The following is a 16,685-nucleotide window of genomic DNA, read 5'->3' as shown; positions in this document are numbered from 1 at the left end:
TGGTAGACGACTGCGCCGACTTTGGTCTTGATTAAACACAGTGGACCTACACCAGCAGATGACATGGCTCCCAAACCATCACTGATTGTGGAAACTTCACATTAACAGAAATAAACACATGAAATAGATCACTCTGTAATGACTCTATATGAGTTTCACTTTTTGTATTGAAGTACTGAAATAAAATAACTTTTTGATGATATTCTAATTTTGTGAGATGCACCTGTATCTGCATGTGTTCAAAATGGGGAGAGGGGAGTAAGTCGCCGTCAGACATCTTTCGTGCAGGCTTATTTTCCCTGTATATTGGAGTTTGATCTGTTCGGGAAGAGTCTGAGATGCCATCATCTGCATGAGATAATCATCCATTCCTGCTGAAAACTGGGGGGTCTCGGCCAGTTTTGCTCTAAAATGTATGGAGAGGGTGGTGGGGGTCTCAGCCGTTGTATTTGAAGGGTTAATTTTGAAATAAATTTCCAAGATGGCTTTTAATTTTGAGAAAGGCTTTCCTGCTGCACAATCTAAGCCTGTATCTTTTTTCCCTTGGATATTGATGGGAGGTTTAGAAGAGACAATAGCAAATCCAGTTCTACTGGTAAGAAAAAAAATCTGCACATGGTTTTTACATGCAGTCGCCTATATTTCATCAGAAACAGAAAAATTAAGACATCACTAAAGTAAGAAAAATCAACTAACAAAAACGGCAGCAAAAATGTAAATATACATCCATATTCTCTATGTACCATTTTTTATATAGCAGTTTTTCAGCACGATAAGACGATAATACAACGCAATGTGTTCATGGGGGTCCATGGCCTGCTTAAAGGAACGCTTCAGGCAAAATGTATGTGCCTGGGGGTAGATCATACTCACCACCTTCATTCGGCAGCACACAGTGGGACGGATTTACTAATGTGATTTCCCCCAGACATTGTCGAATATGTGAAAACAGTTGGAGCAAACTGTTGCAACACGTTTTAGGTTGTTTGTGCTTTGGTAATAAAAAAAAAAAAAAAAAAAAGGGACTTACATTAAAAGGGGTGGAACTTGCAGCAACATTTTGATGCAGAAAAAATGATACCAATAGGCAGGGTAAAATCCAGGTGCATTTCCACTGGCCGACAGTGTGCCGTTAATCAGGCACATAAATGTCGATTGGCAGTTGTATAATATTTGGTTAGATAGGCGACCATGTTTCCTTGCTCACAGGAAGAACAGTAACATGATCGCATAGACTATCACTATTCTCGGCAGCACGTGTGCAGCCGAGAACGATGATTTTTTTTTTTGCTTGTTTATCAGGCTATATGCAGCATGCTTAGACAGGCCGATTGGGAAATGTATCATTTGGCGTGGGTCACTGCTGCATTTTCACACTGTCTGCCCAAACATTAGATAGAGTTAGTAAATCTGTCCCAATGTCTCTGTTTTGTCTTGGCTGTTCCTTTAAGAAGCCATTGCAATCAGTAACAGAAAAGCGCAGATGGCGTTGATGAACTTTTGCTCCCGTTGGGGTCAGACCGTACAATCCTTACATCATCAATTATCACAAATACAGATTATACATTCACTGCAAAATCACAGTACGGCTGCTACAGCTTCCCGAGAGTCCACCATCCATATCCTCTACGCTTCTGAGATTTCTGAGCACCAGCTGAAACGTCAGAGTTGTAAACTACAACTTAACAGATCTTTGAAATCGAAATTTGTTATGTAATGAGACCACACGTTACCTGCCATATAGTGAGCAAGTCTACTACACCGCATCTACATCCACACCCACAGAAAAGCAATGAAACCTTAAACCAGTGTATAGGATTTTTGTCCGATAGAAAAAAAAAAAAAAAAGGGGTTGCTCTTTTTTTTTTTTAACTCGTGTACCCCAGTCAGACAGATTAGAATTTGAAGATAAGTTTGGGTCTGGCGTGAAGGGGGGGGGGTGACGAGAGAGGGGGGGGGGGGGGAGAGGGAGCGAGAGCGGGGGAGGGGAAGAGAGAGTGAGAGAGGGGGAGGGGAAGAGAGCGAGAGAGAGCGAGGGGGGATGGGAGAGCGAGAGAGTGGAGGGAGGGGAAGAGAAGAGAGCGGGAGGGAGGGGAAGAGAAGAGAGCGGGAGGGAGGGGAAGAGAAGAGAGCGGGAGGGAGGGGAAGAGAAGAGAGCGGGGAAGAGAAGAGAGCGGGAGGGTGGGGAAGAGAAGAGAGCGGGAGGGAGGGTGGGGAAGAGAAGAGAGCGGGAGGGAGGGTGGGGAAGAGAGAGCGAGAGAGAGGGAGGGTGGGGTTTGACGAGAGAGCGGGAAGGATGGAGAGAGCGAGAGGGAGGGAGAGAGATCGAGAGTGGGGGGAAGAGAGATCAAGAGGGGAGGAGGGAAGAGAGAGGGAGGGGGGGAAGAGAGCGTGACAGGGAGGGAGGGAGGGGGGAGAGAGTTAAGCAAAGAGAGAAAGAAGAGAACAGAGGAGGGAAGAGAAACGGACAGTGCATGCTTGCTTTACTGTTTGTCCAGGCAATGGTAATAATCTCACATTGTAGGAGTCTAATAAGACATGATATTTAAAAAAAAAAAAAGAAAAAAAAAAAAAAAAAAGGCATTGCCATAGGACAACCCCATTTGACATCTCAAGTAGCCTAAACCTATGTGATCCAAGTGTCATAGTTGACATATACTTTTGTCTGGACAGTTCCCGCCACTTCCATTAGATGGGGGGTATATTAATAATTAGAAAAACACGAAGCCTTCTGCATAGTGGAAGCAAAATCAACCAGATACCAGCTGTTATTGCTCTGGCTGCCACTGGCGTTATCTCTGCATTTGTTTAAGGCATGAGGCCCAATAGATTTTAAGAATTTAGTCTCTGGAAATCTGTATACAAAGATAATATCAGACTAGTGGTACCCAAAAGAAACATGTGATCATGAGAAAACGGTAATGGACTATTACAGTACATGGCGACATTTATCTGGGACGCCGCCCCCAGGTTCTGCATCATTTTACCTTCTCGTGACTGTAAAAGTAGAAAAGAGCGACATTAGGAATGAGTTCTGCATGCATTCATTAGTCACCCCATCAGTCCCACTCTTTGCACCCCCTTTCTTCCTACGGTGAAAGTCTTACCACATAAATTAAAGCAAGGGGGCACAAAAAAGGTGGTTAACCCCTTCACTGCAAGAGAGTCTGCGGCACAAGTCAGAAGCAAACGTCACCAGCAGTTAACAGGTTAAGCAACTTCAGACAGCCTTTTGTAAAGCAATACCTTTTTTTCACAGTATCATCTTTCTTTAACCCCTGATTATGTTTTTTTTGTTTTTTATTTTTTTTTTCCATCACATCTAAAGCTAAATCTATAATGAGGCCCATGTCCCTTTTAAGAAAGTCCAAAGTTCACATTTCCATAAAAGAACAACAGCTAAAATAAAAAAAAGTAGAAAAAAAAATTAAGGAAATAAAATGAAAACGAAGAGAGTGTTTATCGTTTTGTTTTTTTTTGGTCTTGTTTGTTTCTCTTTCTTTCATTCATTGTTTCAGTTTTGTCCTCCACCTGATGTGGAATTTTTTTTTTTGGTATACGATTTGTTCCCCCTCATCTCCATGGCGCTTTCTCTGAAGTTTTTAAAAGTTTATAACTTTTTTCTTTTTAATACTTTGGCACAGAGAAAAAAACTTTTTTTTTTGTAAAACCATCAAATAAAATGGAAAAAAAAATAAAAAATAAAATGAGAAGTTTTTCAAAGAGGCCGTTAAAGCTTTTGGAACGGGGAGATGCAGGAGGGATAGTCTTAGCTCCTTGCACCTCACCAGAAATTTTAGTCTTTTTTTTGGTTTTCGATAACATTCCCTCCTTGAGTTTCTTTTTTTTTTTCTTTTTTTTTTTCTTAAAATAATATCGGCTTCTTCAGATGAGGTATATAAGACAGAGAAAGACGCACCCCTGCAGCCCTCACCCTTTGTGACTCTTGTACCTTTGTCCATGGGATGGAAGGGCTCAGAAGGAGGGGGAACATGAGATTTTTGGTAACTCTATTTCTTGGTATATATCTTCACTCTGCCAACACTCAGAGTCTGTACTTTGGCACAGCGTTAGCAAAGAATAAGTTTTGTTTGTTTTTGTTTTTTTGGTTTCTTCTTTGTGTTTGTTTTGGTTTCATTTTTTGGTTTGCTTGTTTTTTTGTTTTTTTTGTCCATCCACGGAAACATATGATCCAGGAAATATATCCCATGAAATTAAACAAAAAAAAGGCAAAAAAATATAAAGCTTGGCTGCATTATAAATAAATAAATAGGAATTAAAAGCAAAGAAAATTTTAAAAGCTATTGTGCATCGTGAGGGGTAAAATATATAAATATTTAGTATGAGAAAGTTAAAAGTACAGATAAGTGATAAGAATAAAAAGAATTACCAATTTCTTTTTAGAAAAAGAAGAAAAAGAATATCCGGGGAGGGGAAAACTTTTTGAATGTTTTTTTCCGCCTGCTCTGCAAAAAAAAAAAAGTTTTCTAACCACATCTAGAGCTGGAGCGGGAAATTCTAGAGCGAGTTTTCCGTAAACAGAATTACAAAAAGGTTTTTTTACTTTTTGTGTAGGATGGGAAATAATTCAGCATTTTCTAAATAAATTATGGGGAGCGTAAAAGAAATCTAAAGGGGTTCAGTGCTGGCTAAATATAAAAAAAAAAAAAAAAAGCTAATAAATAAAGCTATGTGTGTGTTTTTTTTAATATGGACGTCACACATATACACAGAGTTACTCTGAGGTTCTAGAGATATGTTAGGCTTTGGATAAAGCTGTTATTTTGGTATTTGGTGTAGAAGAGGGGGAAGCGATGGGCGTTATTTCACCCATGCACCCCACCCCATGAGCGGACTCGCTCCTGCTGCAGCCTCCTCCCCTTCCTCCTAAAAATCTGTGGACATTCATTCTCTGCAATAAGAGTACGTAAAGTAACAGGAGGAAGGAACTTGGAGGGTCTCCCTGCCCCCACCCCCCACCTGAATTCACCTCCTACATATCAGTAACTAAAAAAATGGCACCTAGCTCAACATGACTAACAAGAGGGAGCAGTGGGGGTGGGGCTCAGTCTTTGGGAATTCCTTTGGTTGGGGGAGCTCCGTACACCCCAAGAAGGGTGCAGCATATTTTTGGTTTCTCTGAAGTATTTCCGAGGTTTGGATTTTTATTTTTTGGTTCTTATTTGGTTTTTGGTTCTTCATTTAGGTTCCATTCTTTTGCCCCCCCCCCACGCATTTCACGTCTTCACTTCGGTTGGGGGGCTTTGAAGGGGAAAAGAGGCAACACCATCTGAAAAAGTAGTCACACCTCTGCCCCCCTGAAGTATCCAGGAGCCTCCATTTATATATGGAGGCTCAGCTTTGGGTGCTGGTGGAGGTTGAAGGAGGGGGAGAAGAAAGAGATAGGTTTCCCTCTTTCAATCGCTCTCCCCGCTGTGCTGGGAGCCTCCTGGGCTGTGCTGTAGGTTGGGAATTGCAGCCTCGCCAGAAGAAGTGGTGGAGGCTGGAGAGAGACTTGGGGTACCACCAGCAGATGCGATGCGTCCCAGGCCGGAGCCGAGAAGAGGGAGACCTCCAGGGTTCAGGAAGAGTGAAGAGCTCATCAGACTGGGAGCGCTGGAACCGCTGGCAAGGATGAAGTTACCGCTGGCATCAAGACCGGAGAGTGGCAGAGAGCCACCACTGGTCAGAGCTAGGAGACAAAAGGTACAGAAAAAAAAGTCATGCAATTAACTTATTGAGATAAAATAGAAATAAAAGAGAAATAAAAGATGAAAAACACAGAATAAAAACAGAAATAACGACTCATATGACGATAATAATGTCACTCATGCGTCCTTTTTGGTTTCTTGCAGATTTGACTCTCGCCATCGTGAAAAAAAAAAAAAAAAAATCAGGAGCAGCAATTGTAAATCCTCCGGGGGTCTTAATAAATGGCTCCGATAATACTCAGCAAAGTGTCTGCAGACGAGCAGTAACTAAAGTGCAACGACACGCGAGTTTCTTGTCAATGATGACATCTCAAAAAGCTTTTTGATTACTTCTACAAATTAGAATTTATAGCGCTTTTACCATGGTAAGTGCCATTCGGGGCCGTGCTGAGGAGCATGGGATTCATTATGAGCAATGACAGCTTTTCCAGATCTTACATAAAAATACAAGAAACCGCCATTTGCGTTTTTATGCAAGACATACCGCCACTGGACGATTTTTGATATGAAATGTCATGGCCAATCAGTACGAATATTAATGTGATGACGCATGCTATGAACAGTCACGAGGGAGTTCGTGTGACTTCCCCTGTCCTACAAACCTTGTATGGTGGCCAGTGGGTTTCCAGCCATGAGGGCTGAGTTCAACCCCGGGCTGACCCCGAGCACTGTGCCCCTGTAAGACCAAGAACATGGATAAGACGGGAAAGACATTCTCTGATTCATAGTTTAGCACAGAGTTGATACCTTCCATAGTATATAATCTATATACTCCTAGCCGGTGACTACCAGGAACATCATGCCACTTCAATCCAGCAGCAGGAAGGGGTCAGTGGCAATAGATTTTTGCTTTAAAGTGTATGTGTGCATGACTACAAATGAGAGACATTGTACACTCGATACTAGATCCATAGAACAGTCTGATTACCGTATGTATGGTTCATCTGGGATTCTTTACAGTTAGAGCAGTCAAGCTACTGAATTGCCCCACCCCAAGAGATAATATCAGATACGGTGACAACAAAAAAAAAAAAAAAATGGTTGCCTTTAGTGATGAGCGAACGTGCTCAGATAAGGTGTTGTCCAAGCATGCATGGATGCTGACTGTCTTTGGCGTGCTCGAAAATTATATTTTGAATCCCCATCGCTGCTTGTCTCGCGGCTGTTTGACAGCCACAACACATGCAGGGATTGCCTAAAAAAACAGCAATCCCTGCATGTGTTGCGGTTGTCGAACAGCCACGAGACATGGAGCCACAGGGATTCAAACAGTTTTCGAGAACGCCGAAAACACTCAGCACCCAAGCATGCTAAGAAATGGTAAATGTAGCTAAAAGGGGTCCGAATGAGCATGGCTGCTGCAGCCAGGTCGTGTATAAAGCGAGTGACTGCTAGGACCAGTGATTGGCTGCAGCAGTCACATGCAACATCTGTGCAGACCAAGGTCATAGCAACTTTGGTAATTTTTGTTTTCCTAATTTTATAACTTTGCTTGTAAAAATAAATGTAAAGCTATAAGTATGTAATGGGCACTTATATTACAGTTTGTGACCGATTGTGCCATAGTGTGCTTTTAGGCAGTGCGTAGAACACAACGAAGAATAGAGTGTATACAAGGCCAGGAGCAGATTATGGTTTTCCTTGATCTCTTTGATTCTTCCTATATTGTCATTATTATGTTTCTCCTCTTTCTGCCTTTTGAGATTTTGTGCAATCAGCTAAGAGCATCTGGTTTCAGTCTGTATGCGCTTGAAGGAAATATGAACGTGCAAATTTGAGTACTTACCCTGCATTGGGGCTAAGTCCGGTCAAGCTGAGCCCAGAATGGGTGCTACTCTGGGGACTTGCACTTGTGCTGTTGCTTGGAGGGGGTGTTGCGGATGGGGGTGCTGTGTTGGAGGGTGGACGAGGATGTACAAGTGATCCCAGTGCAGAAGGTAAGGTAGTCACTAAATATAGAAAAACAATAAAAGGTAATAACATTAAATCAGCAAGTTTCATATTTTGGAGTGGACGGTTGTGCATGTCAGTAGATCACATTGTCAGATTTATTACAGGGGTGCAAATAAGACTCAGCGCTCAGTGAGAAGAATAGGGGGTGTCCGTTTACCTGTTGTGCTGAGATTACTGGAAGCCTGGGAAGTGAGCGTGGGGGCAGACACCGGGGGAGACACCTGGAGCAGACCAAGGAAAGGAGGAATTATGAGAAAGTGAGGGTGGATGAGGAAAACCAGAGGATAGAGACAGGAGGAATAGCCATGGTAGTGCAGCGCCCAAAACACTTGGAAATTGGTAGGATAATTCCACCCAAGAAGGAAACTCTGCAAAGTTTATTTTCTGTGCGGATTTGCAGTTGATTACAGCCTGGATGTAGGATTTTTATTTAATATGTATTCGGAAATATTTCTGCATTGAAATTTTCCAGCAACAATTTAATATCTGTTGCAGATTCTTCTCATTCTCATGTAGAAAAGGTGGAAAAAAAACCCGCACATGCGTCATAATGTGTGTGCCCGCGCATGCCCTATACTGCAAGTGTGACCGCGCATGCCCTATACAGCCTCCCTTTTGTAATGTGGGATTTAGGAAGGTAGATACAAGGACTTTTTTACCAAATGGCTCCCATACAGTTGTCCCTTGCTCTGGCTGGGAACGAGTGGCATACTGCTACAAGGATTGATGCGTTTTTCCTTCTGCCGGCGGTTACAGAACCAGACGCGGATCACTTCCTTCTCCATGTTCAGCTGCTCAGAAATTATTAGGATCTCCTCAGAGGTAGGCTTCTGGTTCTGTACAACACAGTAATGAATAGATGAGCGATAATAGACTGAAAAGTGAATTATTAATATCCTAGTATTGATCCAACTATAAACCCATGGACTCGACTTTGCAGGACTATTTAGGACACAACACGACACATCAGTCTAAACCTGCATTTTCGTCTTGTATCTCACCGCAATAAAACTTTTCTCCAGTGCATAGCGCACATTGGTCTCGATGCTGGTGCGTTTCTTACGTCTACGGCCAGGAAGTCCTTCATAGCCTCCCCCAGGACTGCTCAGAGGGTTGGGACTCGGCAGGGTGCTGTCTACTGACATGGTTTCTGGGCAGAGGAAACAATAAAAGCTTTATTGAAAAAACTGTAGTGTAATGATAAAAGGGCGATTAAAGTGAACTGCAACCGCCTCCTCTTTGCACGAGGCATTCATCCGTCTTAGTCTTACCTGCATCACTTAGCCACTTCTGGAGTAATGGTTTTAGCTTGCACATGTTCTTGAAACTCAGGTTAAGTGCCTCAAATCGGGAGATGGTTGTCTGGGAGAAGTCATTGCCGTACAGCTTTCCCATAGCCAGGCCAACATCCCCCTATAAAATAACATAAAAGCCTCTATAAACAATGAAGTAACGCCTTATTACCCCCTAGATTGGTGGTACAGGACACCACTGTCACATGCAGAATATACTACTGCAGTACCACAGGTCTCATAATTATCCGTTTGTAGAGCCAATCGCTAAAGTACGGGACACACTTGTCGATTTCCTAAACAGGAGGAGGTGAGCTGTAACATCACCTATTATGAATTTTGGACCCTATGTTATCAGTCATTGTACAGGTGGAGGAGGTGAGCTGTGATATCCCATATTATGAATGGTGCATCCTGTGTTATCTATTGTATATAAAGGTGTTATCAGTTATTGTACAGGAGAAAGGCGGTGAGCAGTGATATCACCTATTGTGGATCCTGTATTATCTACTGTATATAGGGGTGTTATCAGTCATTGTACAGGAGGAGCAGGAGGTGAGATGTGACAAAGTTTGCAAAAGGTATCTGACAGCAGCTTATTTTTCTATCCACCATTGATAACACATGCACACCCAGCAGAGCCATTATTTAGGAGTATAAGGGAGGGTCACTGTCAAAACTGGCCAGCTTCACATTCCACATATTCCATTAATTAATACCCCTCCACTTCTTAGACAGGCATACATACAGAAAGGAAATAGGTCTCATATCAAAAAGTCAAATCACCCCCTCTCTATGTTACTACAATCAGTTTTTGGCCTGCGGCAGGTGGATACGTTTATTCATTAAATGATTCTTGGGCCAATTTCTCAATGCCTTGTAATATGGGAAATCCTATACAGATTATCTCAGAAAATTTGGAGAGAATGAGGCAATCCTAACTTGCCTCATTCTCTGGAGTGGACCCACAGCAGCAGCATGTGGTGCAGATATGGTGTGAATGTACAGCAGTCACATGGGATCATACAATACCCTCAGAACACAGTGATGAAAAGCCTTTTCCTACCTGAGTGAATCCTAGTTTAATCCTGCGCTGTTTGAAGGTTCTGGCAAATTGTTCTAACTCCTCCAAATCACTGGGTTCCTCAGGATGAGATGCTGGTTCTGTATGTGACAATATTGGTGGATCCTGGGGTCCCGGACGGGACACAGCCTTGAAAGAGAACAGCATGGTTAAATATTTTATCAAGGTTTCTTAATAATACTCCATCGGGTTAATAAGAGGCCCACACAGTCCCGCAGATTACTAGTGTGCAACGATGGACGGCTGGAACGATGGACGGCTGAAATGATACATGGATGAACAGTTTGGACCTACTGAAAGTGATAAGAACGGATTTCACTCACCTGAGTGGGAAGGCCAGGCCTTGGCTGACCTGGAATGAGATTCCCCTGGCTTTGTTGAGGTAGCTGAAAGAGATTTGGTGCAGAAAGGAGACCTGAAGCAGAAGAAGAAAGCAACAAGACTATGAAAAACACAGCAAACTAGCATTAGATGATGGTAAAATACATAAGATCTAGTAATGCACTTCACCAGTGGCTCGCAACGCAACCATAGGAGCCCGGAGTTCTTGCTACAAAAGGACATCAACATTAATAATATTATTGCATATCTCCTAGTCAGTGCCAACTTTGGCAATTAGTAAAAAGTTTTCCAGGAAAAAATATAGTCAAATCAGCATTAAATAGCAAGTTACATAACATACTAATATAGTTTTATTATGCCAGCTGTTCCATCCATCAGCACAAGATTGAAAGAAAAGTGGCTGAAACGCTGGCACCCAATCAGCGCTGGCGTCACGGCCTCTGCTTTTGGACAAATCGAACATTAAGAAGAAGTCTGAGCTGCAGCTGCTCTCTCACTTCCTCTTCATGTTCAACAGGAGGCGGGGGACAGTGCCGCCAGCGCTGATTGGATGCCCGGGTTACATGTCACAACAACAGAAAGGGGGCCCGGGGAGAGCGAGTGCCAACGCTGCGGGAACAGCGCCAGTACAGGAGATGAGTATAGTTTTTTTTTTTTTTTTATTCGGGGCCAAGTGTGGGGCATGACGACAACTTCTTTAATTCCCATTTTTATATTTGGGTATTGCCGGACAGGGCTTGTAAATATAAGCATTTTTTTCAATTGACTGTTAATTGAAATTTTCATCTGCTATTGAGATATTAACACTTTTCTTCTGTTTACAGCTGGCTGCCTTGGAGACCGACCACTGCTGCTAGAACTCACAGCAGTGTTTACAAACTCTTTTCTACTGATCTTGTAAGCACTGCTTTAAAAACTGATCAGGATCGAATGCGACTCACCTTGTTGGCCTTGCCCCGCTTGGGGCAGCAGGAACTGTGTGGGGGACTGGAGAGGATGGCCAGGAACAAGAACCAGTTGCTGGAGCTGCAGCAGTTGCTGGATATCCTATGTAATTGACAGAATTTAGTAAAATATAGAAATTAGCAGCTGATAAATGGTAACGTCCAGGTTTCAATTTATCTTGTCAATTGGGCGTGTCAATACACATTCTGGCCCGGTCTGACCTGATTGCATAATACCAGACTGTGCACAGAAACTGTGCAATGCTTCATTTCCCTTGTGTTGGCGCTGGAGGGAACCAAAACACTTTTTCCCAGGCTTTCCAACAGATTACAATAAGATGATCATAAAGTATCCCTCCTTCTCCAGTGATATACATTTTATGATCATCTTATTTTCAAGGATCCTTCTAACAACTAAGAATTGTCCAAAGCCAAGAACTTCTTTAAGAACTTCTCAATGTTTGATGCACATGTTCATCATACGTTGGGTGTACGTGTATAAATCGGGCTCAAATTAGCTGTTTAACCATTTAAATGCAGCGGTTATCTCTGACAGCAGTATTTAAATGGTCAGTTTGTTTGGCACAATCCTTTCCGGCGCCTGTTGACACAATCGATATAGTAATGGGGGTTCTACTAAAGGCACCGTCTGTAGTAGAACCACCATTAGTCTGTAGTCCAAAAAGTTTGTAGTCCAAAATGATATGAGTAAAAAACAACAGCTTGTCACGCAAAAAAGTGAGCGCGGATTTAGACAGAATGACAGAAAAATAAATTCTGAATTCTTATAACCACTAAAAATGATGAAATAGTAGTAAATAAATAAAAAAAATATTTTTTTAAAGTTTGGTATCGGACTGAATATATCGGAAAAATAATGCTGCCATGTCATTTTTACAGCACAATGTACATGATAAAAAAACCCTTCCAAAACAAAAAAACAACTGAAGATTTTTTTTTTTTACCATTTCATCCTACTAAGAATTTATTTCACTTCTTCAGATACATTGTATGGTAAAAATGAATGGTGTCAGAATCTTATTATTATTGTTGTTGGCGTAAAAAAAAAATAAAAAAAAAAATTAAGGCTTGTGAAAAAGGAGGAAGGACAAAAACCACAAAAATAAAAATTGGCTCTAGTTAATGTATGATGACTTTTTGGAAAGAGCAAATTAAGAATTATTCTATTATGATGTATAAGGAGATAAAAACTTTGTAAACTAATCAGAAACACAAGTGCGGTTTTTAATGGAAATAATATGTTATTTTTAGTAACAATATATGTACATAGGTTTCGGGAACTTGTGAGAAAAGAAGATAACTATGATAAAAATGTTTCTGGTGGGGGGGGGATCATAATGCACACAGCAGACTTCTTACCTTAGGGTTTGTGCACACTCTGCGTTTTTGTTTTTTTAGGGCAACACTACATTTTATAGTACCAGCAAAGTGAATGAGATGTCTGAAATCTCACGCTGTTTTTTTTTCCCCTGAGGATTTGAATCCTAAAAGCGTGTCAATTCTTTCAGCGTTTATTCAACACTTATCACCCATTCAAATGAATGGGAAAAACGCAAATAAAAAAAAAAAAAAAAAAAAAAAAAAAGTGCTTTTTTTTAAAAAAATGTATTTTTATTTTACACTATGTTTTTCTTGCCAATACTTTGGTTTTTGGTGCAGAAAAATCTGCTGCAAATGCTCAAAACGTCAATAACACAATTTAAAAAATATAAAAGTGACTTAAAACCCAACACTAAAAAAAGGCACTGTTGCTCTTAGGCTGTGTGCACACGGTGCGGATTCTGCTGCGTTTCCGCAGCGGTTTTGCTCCTGCGGAAACGCAGCAGTTCCGCTGACCAAGTACAGTACAATGAAACCCTATGGCGGTGCGTTTTTTTCCGCGCGGTTTTGCTGCGGTTTACAAACCGCAGCATGTCAATTGTTTTTGCGGTTTCCGCAGCGGTTTCATACCTCTACCATAGTAGAGGTGTGAAACCGCAGGGCAAAGCCGCAGACCAAACCGCAGAAAAACCGCAGGTCACTTTACCTGCGGTTTTATCTGCGTTTCCGCGCGGAAGAATCCGCAACGTGTGCACATAGCCTTAAGAAGAAAACAAAAAAGAAGTATTGTTGCTCTTAAAAAGTTTCCTGTTCTCATTACCATTGGGGTTTTGGTTTAAAACTGGTCCCAAAGCGGTCTGCAGAAAGCATTGTACAATGGATACCACTAGTGCAGAATGGACTTATAATGGTGTCCGTTGGGCTATGTTGTAATTTTAATCATTTTGGTAGACTCTTAAACAAACAAAACATTTTGATGCGAAGAAAACATGGTGTAGATCTAGCTTTATTTTCCCTACCCCTTCTTTCCCTAGTGCCACCAATTCTCCCCTTCGTTAGCCTCTGTGGGGGCGTTCATGCTGAGCAGACATACCACTACTGCCTGTACGGCACAGCGCAAACTTGCAACAATGTTGACCAATTTTATAATCCTGAGCATTTTAAAATCCTGAGCATTTTTATATGTTCCTGTTTACCATGTAGCTTTATGATAAAAGTTCAAATTCTTCATTCACAATCAGTCATAGTGATCTCGGGGGCACACGCCTTGCTCACCTGTGCAGTGAGGTGGATGGGCTGGGACAAAGCAAGTTGGGGGGGTTGCTGTTGGCTGTTGGGGGTAGACTGGCTGTCGGACCCTGACTGGGAGGCGCTGGCGGCGGCAGCGGCGTTGGATTGCTGTACAGCAGCTGCTAGAAGCTGAGCTTGCTGGAGAAGCAACTGCTGCTGTGCAGGGAGGAGTGCAGTTAGCTGCAGGCAGGATAAATAAAAGCATGGGAGTAAAAAAAAAGCAAAAAGAGGAACCAGAAGGCTGACACATGAATTCATAAACAATATGAGCATAAAGCTGGCACTTACCCCAGCCAGCTGGCTGCCAGCAAGGAGGAGTTGCGTTTGAGGGAGGGAGGTAGGTGGTTGCTGAGGGGCGGAGGGAGCCTGTGGGGTTGGAGGAGCAGAAGGCATTGGGGGGACTGGAGTTCCGGGAAGGGATGGGGATCTCTCCCCACATTCTTCATCTGTAATCTGCATGAGAAAAAGTTTTCGATTTAAAAATAAACTTCTAGAACACTTTCTTTCCAAAGTAATATTGCAGGCTGCATCTCTGGTTGTATGGTTTGATAATACTTCTCCTTTAAATCCATTCAGTTTCAGCACTTTATAATGAGGCTAGGGAACTAAACAATAAAAACAGATAGGAGCTCTGGTCTGTAGGGAAATAAAGTAACAGGGGGCTATGGGGAAGTTAAAAAAAAATAAAGACGAACTCAGGAAACGGGTGCAAGGCTGTGACGAGTCCGGGGCATCCCCTAATATGTTCTTGATGCACAGATGATCATAGTGAATCACACGAACAGGCCTCAGAGAACGGGCCATGTATTTGTGATGTCGCCTCTCATATATACATTTATAAACAATGGTTTCCAACCTGTGCTACTTCTCCATTTATTGGGAAATTAGGATGTGCAAAATTAAAAATGTGCTACCAGGTAATCTATAGATTAAAGTGGGATCTTACTCTGATCTGCACCAGACCTTAAAAGTGCCCAAATACAGTTGGTTGTACCTGATGATCTTGGCAAAATGAGCCAACCATCTCATGTATGGTGGTATCCTAACTCTCCAGAGGAATGAACAATCAGCCATGATGCTAATCTGATGCTCTTAAAGTTCTTGGCAGCGCCCATGAGACACCGCTAATTCTCTACATTCCTTGATTGATCATGATAGATTTCAAGCCAAAGGTATCTTGCTGAACCTAGTTTCCCTCTCCCCATTAAAAACATGTGCTTTCGGTCAAGTCAAGAAGAACAGTTGGCATTTAGCGTCAAATATCTAAGTCGTGTGGGCGAACAGTGTATGGGCTGACATCACATATTCTCTTGGCAAATGTCAATAAAAGGATTGGGCATGTTGGCTTTCATGCTCAACCCTTTCGACAAAAAAAAAAAAAAAGGAAAAACATGAGTATGAAGGGTGAATAGCTGTTGGTGTAGAGAGCTACTCAAAGTGTATTGGAAGTTTAAGAATCCTCGTACATACCTTTGGAGACATTGAAAAGGGAGATCCCTTGTTTTGCTAAAAATGAAAAAATATGAATATATCACAGATTTGAGCAATGAAATCATAACCGAGACTTGTAACCGTGGTGAAAAAGAAAGCGACCCGGTACCTCATGTAAAGAGTCTGCACCGTTTCTTTCATTGTCTGTGAAAATATAAAGTATAAAGTAGATTATCACAAAGAGCACGTGAGGATGCAGAGTTTCTTCCCCTCTCGCTAAACTTTTGAAAAAAGGCTACAGAAGAGCATATAGTTGCAAATTAGTCAGCATCTTTTTTTCTGCCACTTTTGTGTGGCAAAGCCTGCAACAAAATTTGTCTAACAAGAGCAAACAGATACAATTCTGAAGGATCTGATTTTTTTTTATATTTTCCCAATTTTTTCCCCCAATTTAGCTTATTTACCTAGTGCTTCCAACCATTAATCCCCCGCACCTCTGTGTGGCTACATTACAATAATGGTGTATAAATTATGGCCAGTCAGCAATTGTGACAACAGTAAAAAAATAAAAACAGAACATAAAACTTCTTAATTACACTGTGTATATGATACAGGAGGTTCCCACCATATATGTAAACTTTACTCAGTATGGTGAGAACAGTTCATGTAAAAAGTACATTTCTTCCAGTCAACTACTATAATATACAGGAAAGGACTTCCTCAATGGGTAGAGATTCCCACAGTCTAAAAAACAAAGTCTCAAACTGGACTTCCCTAACTTTAATCTTGGAAATAACACAGAAAAAGAGTTTTAGCCCTACGGTGATATCATATGGTATAGTGTGATATATCATTACCAGGGGGCTGGCTTTTCTTAAGGAGACCAGCAGCGCTTCGTGGGATACCTTGATTTGCATAACAATCATAAGGAAAAAATTGTGAATTTACTGCGAAGCTCCATCAAAACCGGTTTGATAAAAAAAAAAAAAAAAAAAAGGAAGATGTTGCTTACAGGTGACGGCATGGGATCTGGTAATGAGATCTGCTACAGCTTTGCTTGACCTCATTTTGGTTTTCCAAAACAAACCAACCTCCAAGCACCCGGGGTCCAACCCCTTATTCCACCACTGAATATTAATTTACCTTTACTAGTGGAACTACTTATGAATTCTACAGTCAGTATAATCGTGGGCTGTAAAAACTTTCATGGACTGGCTGTCTAACATGTAGGAAATCACCTTTTTATATTCTGCCGATGACGCCTACTTGAATAGGAGGGTGGGGATCACTATCTTTC

General features: G+C 41.7%; 1 protein-coding gene across 8 annotated transcripts in view; it reads right to left on the bottom strand.

Annotated features, from left to right (window-relative positions):
• Window positions 1-616: 616 nt before the first annotated feature.
• Window positions 617-16,685, bottom strand: part of POU2F2 (POU class 2 homeobox 2) — a 228,529-nt gene continuing 212,460 nt past the window's right edge. For 7 of the 8 annotated variants that reach the window (XM_073570744.1, XM_073570745.1, XM_073570746.1 and 4 more), the window contains 14 exons: window positions 15,558-15,592; window positions 15,428-15,463; window positions 14,246-14,410; window positions 13,943-14,137; window positions 11,324-11,429; window positions 10,364-10,455; window positions 10,023-10,169; window positions 8,936-9,077; window positions 8,666-8,814; window positions 8,324-8,500; window positions 7,822-7,885; window positions 7,498-7,660; window positions 6,314-6,387; window positions 617-5,692 (listed from right to left, as the gene is read on the bottom strand). In XM_073570744.1, the coding sequence (XP_073426845.1) occupies window positions 5,418-5,692; window positions 6,314-6,387; window positions 7,498-7,660; window positions 7,822-7,885; window positions 8,324-8,500; window positions 8,666-8,814; window positions 8,936-9,077; window positions 10,023-10,169; window positions 10,364-10,455; window positions 11,324-11,429; window positions 13,943-14,137; window positions 14,246-14,410; window positions 15,428-15,463; window positions 15,558-15,592 (1,820 nt within the window). In that variant the 3' untranslated portion in view covers window positions 617-5,417. The remainder of the gene's footprint in view (window positions 5,693-6,313; window positions 6,388-7,497; window positions 7,661-7,821; window positions 7,886-8,323; window positions 8,501-8,665; window positions 8,815-8,935; window positions 9,078-10,022; window positions 10,170-10,363; window positions 10,456-11,323; window positions 11,430-13,942; window positions 14,138-14,245; window positions 14,411-15,427; window positions 15,464-15,557; window positions 15,593-16,685) is intronic. The other variant, XM_073570748.1, reaches the window with a different exon arrangement.

This window comes from Dendrobates tinctorius, unplaced genomic scaffold (genome assembly GCF_039654945.1).
Source record: "Dendrobates tinctorius isolate UK_male_01 unplaced genomic scaffold, ASM3965494v1 ptg000028l, whole genome shotgun sequence".
Classification (NCBI taxonomy): domain Eukaryota; kingdom Metazoa; phylum Chordata; class Amphibia; order Anura; family Dendrobatidae; genus Dendrobates; species Dendrobates tinctorius.
The sequence above is the reverse complement of the archived record's forward strand: the minus strand, read 5'-3'. Positions and strand labels throughout refer to the sequence as shown.